The following is a 9,417-nucleotide window of genomic DNA, read 5'->3' as shown; positions in this document are numbered from 1 at the left end:
AAGCATATGATCCCTAGAAAACGCTGTCTAGTGTCTGTGAAGAGCCAAAATTAAAATAAAAAGAGCCCCCACTGCTTCCAAATCCATCCAATTATAAAACCAAATCAACTTCTATCTCATTTTTATTAGATTTTCATTGATTATTCCTATATCTACACGGGGACTTGTACCAAACACCTTAGACAGTAGGGGTTTCCTTTGATTCGTCTTTCTTTTTGGTGATCCATGGCTGAGATCGATAACCTGGAGTTGAGTTTTGTGTAGAGGGAAATATCATAGAAAGAGTAGACCTAGGTATCTTAACTTTTTTAGTTTTATATATATAAGAATCCTCCAAGATTCTTGAAAAAGATCGATCATCCAATATGATCACATCTGCTGGCGTGATATGATCTCTCTACTTTTATTTATAACATTCTTTAATTATTTTTTATTTTTGTTGGGTCTCATCAGTAGGTTATTTTGAATAATCATTGGTTTATTAAAATTAGTAAATTTATTAAGATTCAATCTGATGTCCTTAATTTCTATTACAAATTATATTTTTAACGTACTATTGGTAATCTAGACAACAATTTTGGCAATGATATTTTTGTGTTTATTCTATCAGTACAAACTTTCATGTTTGTCACAATCCCATATCTTTTTGATGAGAATCGTTGTCTTGGAGTCAGGGATTTGAAGGTTTCTAGCAATTTCTCTCTTGACAAAATGTTTGACCAATTGAGTAGAATTTGTATACCTTTCCATTCATATGGTGAGAGAGCAATTGCAAGTGATATAGTGCTTGCATTGTATTTGTTTTGCAAGCTGCATTCAGCATCGGTAAACCTATGTATACATCATTTGATGAAGACTCAATGTGTTCCAAGCAGTAATAAGATGTATATTTTCTGCATTTGCAAAAGTTTTAAAATTGAAAGTCCTTGTGGCGTGATTGCTGTAGCTTGGATCTTTGCTTGTAGATATTTCTTTACACAGTACTTTCTTTGTTTGCTTGTTTGTTAAGATATTTGCATCTGCAAAATGTTAGATAAATAAGTGTAATTTATATCTTGTGATAGTATTTTGATATAGTAATCAATACACGTTAGTAGTCCTTACGTCAACCAAATTGGCATCGAGTCTGGATGCTTCTTCAGTTGTTTGACAATGATTTGTTGTACTATATCTGTCGGAGTTGTAAATATTACTGATTTTTGTTGTTAAATCTTCGCAGCCATTGTGAAGATTTTTGAGTGTATGAAAATTTAGATTTTGGATATTTGCATTGTGTTTATATAATTTTTTGGTTGATAGTGAATAGTATTATACGTTATTGTTTAAATAAAAGTTAATTGCATTCTTTTATACCGTGATGATATACCAGTGATTATTTTAATATACTAGTGAATTAGAATTAACCCTACGATGATATATATAATTTAAAAGAAGGCCCAGAAGAACTTTCAATGGCATAAATTATACACAATAAAGTTAGAATGTTTTCGTTAAATTTAAGTTTCCTCCTAATAGAATTTTATCTTAGTGGCCTAATAAAAATATAAAATAATCTAAAGAAGAGGAAAGTGAAATTATGTGATCTGTAAATTGCATTAGTTTTCTCTAAATTATCACATGTAAATAGTTTCATAACTTTGTCTATTTTTTAACTTTTTTGGTTTCTTGGATCTATTCATCGTATCGGTTTACTTGATTATTTAGTCAACAGGGAAGAGAAGCCATCATGAATATCGTATGAAAAGATAAACTTCGATCTAATTACTGCATGTAGTCCCAAAAGAAGTAATCAATTCATTCGACTTGGCATATGCAATCTATAACTTGAGCTCCTTTTCAGAAAGAGGATGTATATATGTTACATTGGTTTCTAAAGTTTCTGTGCTAATCAATACATCAAGAGCTAGCATGTAGCTTATTTATTTGGGGGTAAGTCTAATTTTATATCAATCAATCTTAATAATTAGCTTTTTTGTTGTCATTACTAATCTTTTCACTGATATTCACATTAATACAGCTGTTTATTATTAATTGCTCTTCTTGCTGATTATATAAAAAGTAGCTAACAACTTTATTTTTAACTATATTTGAGCATCTCCAAATAACTCTTTATGTAATCTAAACTCTTTATTATAAAGCGTTTATCCATAGAAACAAGAGTCCAATAGACTCTTTATTCTTTAAATATAAATTAAATAGTGAGTTTGACTCTCCATATTTAAAAAGTCAAATTTCACTCTCTATCCTAATTTAAAATAATAAATTACAAGTTTTTATAATTTTATTTATGATTTATCTCTCCTATTAAGTTTTTTTCTTGAAAAAACATATTCTCTCTCCTAAAATTTAAAAAGTCTATTGGATTTGAATAAAAATTTTGTTCCTTATATTTAAAAATCAATAAAGATGTTCTTGATTTATATGATATATAATCTTTAAAATAAAGAATACCATTAAAGCGATCAAACACATCAAGCTCCATGATATTGGCCCTCCTGAGTTGATGGCAAGAACAATTAATTGTCGATATAAAAAGAATGGGGCCTGTCAGTATTATAAAATTATAAGAGTATTTATTTGTCTGGCCATTTTTCTTCACCATAATTGAAAACCTAAATTTTACGGTTTGCTTTTTAAGAAACATAGTAAAACCTAATTACACTTTCACCTTTTTATAAAAGGTGAAAAGAGTGGAGCCGAAAGAAGCCAGCTGCTTCTGCTTGGCTCCTTCCTTCTTCGATGGTCGCGTGATTAATGACATTGAAATGAGATACTGTTAAACATTGAAAAGACATTCATTTTAGTGTATTTTGAGGCAAATTTTCTTAACCCATAATGAAAATTGATAATCATATGTTTATCGTGAAAACCAGTACCACAGTATAGTATCCGTAGACTTCTTAACTACTTGTTTGATTAAATTTTTGTAATTCAAATTCCGACGCTTTGACTAATGCTTGGCGTTATAACCTATTCCAAACCATTACCATGTGTTAAACTAGAAGGGAATGTCGTTCGTAGCCAAGTCAAAAAAATTTGAGTTGACAAATGTTTTAAACACCGATCTTAAAATAGGGTATCAGAATGTTGATCTTAAGCCTTTCTTTTAACATATTTTTTTTTCATAAATCGCCTCGAGCCAATGGCCCCTGCCATGATTTAGGTAAGTATATTATTTGCTTCCATAAAATTCTAATTACTAAATTTCAAAGTATTTCTTTTTTATTTGAACTTTTCCTTAACTTCATATCGTGTTTGAGATTACTAGACAATTAAAAAAAAAAAAATTCAATCCTAAATTTAATAGTGATTATGTTATAAAATCTTTCAAAATTCAACTAAACTCTGATGTAGAGATAATCCAGTTTTAAACTACAAACTCAACACTTCTTAAGATTTGCCCTCACCGAGAACCTGTTAATACTATTCCTTTAAACTATTCCCAAGATGTCTTATCTATAATTCATTCTCATCAGGCAATGAATTATAAGCGAATAAAAAATGTTTATGTAATTAGTAACATCTAGCAGCTTTGTTCCGTTGCACTTGCGCACATCTCTTCCCTCCCAGAAATTAGAAGGGGGGAAAATTATTCTCACCCTGCCCAATTAAAATTGTACTAATCATTAAGAAAGTTGAGGTATGAGAGAGGCTGAAGATCGCCTCTTCACCCTGTATGTTTTTCATTGAAATTGCCTATATGGCCAAAGTACAAAATATGAAAACGGAAAATCAAATTAGGGTTCTTATGAAAGTAGAATTTGTTCAAATTCAATTTATAGACCTATGGAAACTACTAAATTTGTGGTTTCCATTTAAGTGAAGAAAAACATTTATAATGTAGCTGGAACTAGGCAAATGCGTGGAGTTCTCAATTTAATATGCTAATCATCTTTTCTCAACGATACCATAGAGTCCAATACATAAATGAGAGGACATTGTAGCTGTCAGTGGCTTTATCAATCTTAAACGAGAAACTTTAATATGCACTCCACAATTGATTAACCAGTGTCCTTGACATGCTTTATTCTTGATCCCCATTTTTAACCTTCTTAAACAATTTCATGCCCTATTGAACAATTAACAGGAAAGAAAGAGAATAAAAACATTCTAAAATTCAATGAATGATGTTAGTTTTTTTTTCTAAATGGGAGAATTATGACTTTCTCACTTCTTTGACAATTCATTAACAAGAAGAAACTTTAATTGTCTAATGCAGAAAGTCAATCTACCTTTCAATATTACATAGAAGATTCTTCCACATACTTAAAACATGTTTCATGTTTATAACCTTGCTCGATCTCTCATAGACTTGACCGCGATTTATAATTTGTTGGCCAAAACAACAGGTTATCTTCATCTTCTGATCTGAACTAAACGCGTAGAATTCGAATCCATTAATTTGAGTGGCAGAAAACACTGGCTAAAGCGATAGTCTGAGCTCCAAATCTACTTCTTGAGTGTCACTCGATTCGGAATTCTGACTGCTTGAGCCCCTTGAGTTACTCCTGTGTTTCTTGTTCCTCTTTTGCTGTGGATCCTATCATGGATGTAAAGAATGTCAATATCAAAGCGAAGCCTAAGCATCAAGTACACGTTTTACTATCAAAATATATCTAAGAGTACAATATCAACAACCATAGTAGCTTAGGTTAATGTAACAACCTCAACTTGTAGATTTAGATGGTGTCTATTCATGCTCGGTTGTATAAAATGCTGGGTCTCTAAGATTCCATTCGCAGGGTTCCAACTGCTGTAAAGGAGTTCAACATATATATTTGTTAGAATCAAGCACTAAACCAAAATAAAATTCAGGGAAATTAAAAAACAGAAAGTAGAATTTTCGTTTGAAGTTCTTCCTTATCGAAACAATTTATATTTGTAAACATAATTAAGTACCTTGCTGTGGTAGTAGGTTGTGAATCACCATATACGAAGGTTGATCTTTCATACTCGCCTAACCCCATCTGTAAGGCCATGTGATTTGGACAAATTTAATTAGGTACTATTCAAGATCATATATATAAAAACCAAACATAAAAACATTAATTCAAACGCCCCTCTCTTCTTCAGATGCATTCATTCATTTTGTAAACAACAATTAATTCCAACCATTAACTATTTGGGTTGATGATGGTTTATAATGTGCATTAAGTTTTGGATTTTATTTTGTTGAACAAATATCTAGCTAGGGTTAGGGCCAATCAATAAGTAGAACCTCCCAAAAAAACCTAAAACTGACCAAAATTAATTTAATTTCAAATTTGAAAACTGTGTGATAACAATGATTAAAAAGACTATTTCCTTTACTTAATATTAAATCCACCTAGCTAAACTTTTCTGCTGTTATTTCTCCTACCAATATCGTACCCCATCATCAACTATGCAAGAACAACATTAACAAAGTAGTGACACACAAATCAAGTGAGAGACAAACATGAAGACCCACAAATACATAGAATGAAATCGAACCGTGGGTCTACTTTAGAGTCACTTCAACGGAAAATATAGAAAAGAAATTTTCATTTTATATACCGTGATGCTGGGGTGGCAACCATAAGAAGTTGGGGATGATGAGGATGATGAATAAGAAAAAGATGATGATGGTACTGATGAATAAGCAGTCTGCACTCGTACATCCTCCTGCATGAATAGTAGAAGAAAATTAAAAACTCGATGAAAATTATAGAACTTAATAATCTTCAACTACTATTCACTGCCTCACGGCAAGAAAGAAAGAGAAAGAGACAGAAATACCTGGTTGAAATTAGTAGGGTATGGAGTGTGAAAAGAAGGATGGTAATTACAACCCATTTGGCCATGTAATCTGATCTTCTCCAATTGAGCAACACCGAGACCTCTCTGTGGCTGCTTAGGCTTATCTGAATTCTTCTTTCCTTTCCTTGAAGATCCAGCTCTTTCATTTCCCAGGTTTGGCTCTCCAAAATAACCGCTACCCATTTTAAGTTTTCTTGTGTGCGTGAGTAAGAGGGAGGATGAAAGAGATAGGTAGATAGACGGTTTGGTTTGGTTTGGTTTGAAAATCCCTGGCTTTCTCTTACTGCAAAACTTGAGGCAAACGAGCTGCTGAGAAATCGGAGATCTCCTATACCCCTTTTAAAGCTGTTTGAAACAAAGTAATTATTGCATCGCTGGATCAGATTTTGTAAAGATTTAATCGATATATACACATAGATTTTATGCTCTTTTTCCCCCACCTTCTCTTTTGCCTCTTTGAGAACTTGTATAAATTGTTTATAATACACTATATAATAATATTAATGCCAATTTATAAATATATATTTATATTATAAAACTTTCCTTTAGTTATGGACTTGAAGACTACGACTTGAAAGCGATTGTCTCTCCGTTAAATGTATTTTAAAATTGCATTCTTAAAAAGGCAATGCCACCCTACGCGCCATTGCACTGTAATAATCTTTTGCTAACATAAAACATATGCATACGATACGAAGTTTCTATCTGGACATATGATTATCTGTACCCCTGCTCAGTGTAAATCATGTGGTGCCTACATCTCACGCTCTCCGATCTCATCGTCTGATATTTACTATATTAAATTTGATCGTCTAGAATTGTATTTATCATTCAGTCTTGAAAATGAAAAGCGGTCCCACTTTACATGTGATCTTTGAGTTCTATGATCAAATCGTCTCACCTGACTTAAACCCTAAGCCCCCAGCTGTGAAATTGTATAAGCAAACTTAACAAGAAAGGAAAATAATAAAATAAACGTTAAAAATCATTAAATTATAGATTCTAGAAATCTTATTAGCAGCTTCAAAGGGATTGTCATTTGGGGAGAAAAGAAATTCTCGTCATTAATATCTAAAGCTGTATCAATCTTAATTCATGAATTTTTTTTAATTTTTTTTTTTTTCCAAAATAAAATACAAATATGTTGCTGAAAGTGAAAGAAAGGATGGAAGTAGTTTCTAAAATAAGAGGGAAGAATTGATGGTAATGTGATTAGTGATTTGACCAAAAGATCGCGATAATTTGAATAAGATGATATGATGTAATAGAATAGAATAGAATAGGGAGGAACCAAATCTAGTTGAGCTGTTTCACGCATGATTTGTGGGTCATATTTTATGAGTTGTTTGTGTGGTGGAAAGTGAGAATCCTCCAATTTCTTATACAGGCATGTGAACTCTTGCAATTACCAATTAAACCCTATATATCCAAAACTATACACACACATATATAATAAGACCAAACTTAGTAATAAGCTTTAATTCGATCATATTCTACCTTATACCTGTGTTTTAATTTAAACCTATAGGACTGGTTAAAACAATTACACCACCAATCTTTTTGTGTACAGTCGCAGGGATCTATGCCACTAAATTTCTTTATGAAATTCTTACACTAGTTTAATTAGGATCATTGAATTTTATTATTTTGAATGTATATACTTCTCACCTGACTATTATTTTTGACATTTGTATTCAATTTTTATTTAAGATCAACTTAAATATGTAACGCATTAATAGAATGCTGGAAGATATGTATTTCATTTATATGCGGTAAAAAAACTAAAGTGATTATATAGATTATTGTATAAAGAAGATTAACCCAAAATAAAATTAATTTTACATTTTTTTTTCTTTTTTATTTTTACTAGACAAGGTACCTTCTTCATAACAATTTAAAGACATTGTAAAACAAATGCTTCAATAATCCCTGCTGTTGAAGAAAGAAGATCATATCGAGGATGCTGAAAAGATTGACATTTTAAAGGCAATTCACGTGGCAGTGACTTCTTATAAGAATTACAAAATCTAAATAAAGGAGCTTAAATATCTGAAGTCAACAAAGGTGAAGTCCCGAATTCGAAAATTCTATTACTATTACCCTATAGAACGTCTCAATAAAGGAAGACTTTGCTTACATCCCAAATTATGATGAAAGAATAGCTACACACCTCTAATCTTTTGAATAATCTATGGTGACGCCCAGTAAACTTCCCAACTTCATTGCTCTATCCAAAACATTGTAAATGACCCCAATCTTTGAAAAAAATTGGCTTCAACAACAAGAAAAATCTCAACAAATAATTTTATCAATTTGGGTATGTGATTAATTTACACTTTAATGTAGTATGAAAACGAGAAATAAATTAACTAATTAAAATTTTATATTTAGTTTTACAATATCACAAGCTAATAAAGTCAACAAGGCATGAGGTCAGTCATTATGGGTACGCAACCCTAGCTTTCTTACATAAATATTAATTGTGTGGTCCATGACTAATTTCAAAATAATATTAGATGTTTGAAATAAATGTGTAGAAAACTATAGCTTAAAATTTCAAATTGTATGATGAATTGCATCGTATATAAATGGTTTTTCTTGTGGTCTACATGCAGCAGCTAGGTCAATAAAAATACGATTTCTTGATGAATCCTTTGGACATTGTAGTCTAACTTAGGAGTAAATAATGTTACCATTCTCAATAAAAATTATTAAATTCAAATCTCGTGAATCAGATGATAATAAAAAAATAAGGTTTATATTGTGATAAATATTTGATTAAACAAACTCTCTCATTCGTGTATATATATCTACTTGCAGGGCATGACTAATAGCCAACTGCCACGTGTTGCAGCGTCTAAAACTGACGTATGAATATTCTTGCCTTCATGAAAACATAAACATCCATTAGTTTAATATATATATATATATATCCACACATTTGTTTAGGATTTAAAATAGAAAAAGCATAGGAATGGATTAAATTAATACGCCTGAATTTGGACAGTGTATTGTCTACATGGGTTTAACTTGATGATGTGACCATAAGCTGGCTTCTATACTTATTCCTTGAACATAGAAATATAATAATATAAGAAAATTAAAGTAGAGAAGAAAAGAAGGGATTATGTTGATTGGGTGTGATTTGATGAGTGATGTTGTTGGAAAATAATATAATATTAAGAAGAAACAAAGACAAAGCTTAGTGGAGAGAGATGTAGAGAATATGATATCTACTGTAGATTTGTGGGCACATGCAAACTTACAGGATGCATTACTCCACACGATTTGCAAAGCAATATGATCCCTTAGAAAACGCTGTCTATGTGTCTGTGAAGAGCCAAAATTAAAATAAAAAGAGCCCCCACTGCTTCCAAATCCATCCAATTATAAAACCAAATCACCTTCTATCTCATTTTTTATTAGATTTTTCATTGATTATTCCTATATCTACACGGGGACTTGTACCAAACACCTTAGACAGTGAAGGGGTTTCCTTTGATTTTCGTCTTTCTTTTTGGTGATCCATGGCTGAGATCGATTAACCTGGAGTTGAGTTTGTGTGTAAGAGGGAAATATCATAGAAAGAGTAGACTCTAGGTATCTTAACTTTTTTAGTTTTATATATATAAGAATCCT

The 9,417-nt window shown here is 31.3% G+C and overlaps 1 protein-coding gene across 2 annotated transcripts; it reads right to left on the bottom strand.

The window, feature by feature from the left end:
• Positions 1–4,163: 4,163 nt before the first annotated feature.
• On the bottom strand, positions 4,164–6,251 carry LOC116118395 (protein SPEAR3-like). 2 transcript variants are annotated; one of them, XM_031404380.1, is made up of 5 exons: positions 5,758–6,251; positions 5,536–5,643; positions 4,900–4,967; positions 4,666–4,753; positions 4,164–4,540 (listed from the first exon to the last, which is right to left on the bottom strand). In XM_031404380.1, the coding sequence occupies exons 1-5, from the start codon at positions 5,959–5,961 to the stop codon at positions 4,424–4,426; spliced, it is 585 nt and encodes a 194-aa protein (XP_031260240.1). In that variant the 5' UTR covers positions 5,962–6,251; the 3' UTR covers positions 4,164–4,423. The 2 variants fall into 2 exon arrangements, with proteins under 2 accessions (XP_031260240.1, XP_031260241.1); XM_031404381.1 differs by having other exon boundaries at positions 4,666–4,750.
• Between the last annotated feature and the right edge of the window lie 3,166 nt (positions 6,252–9,417).

Source organism: Pistacia vera, unplaced genomic scaffold (genome assembly GCF_008641045.1).
Source record: "Pistacia vera cultivar Batoury unplaced genomic scaffold, PisVer_v2 Contig841, whole genome shotgun sequence".
Classification (NCBI taxonomy): Eukaryota; Viridiplantae; Streptophyta; class Magnoliopsida; order Sapindales; family Anacardiaceae; genus Pistacia; species Pistacia vera.
Note: the sequence above shows the minus strand (reverse complement) of the source record. Positions and strands in the feature narration are given on the sequence as shown.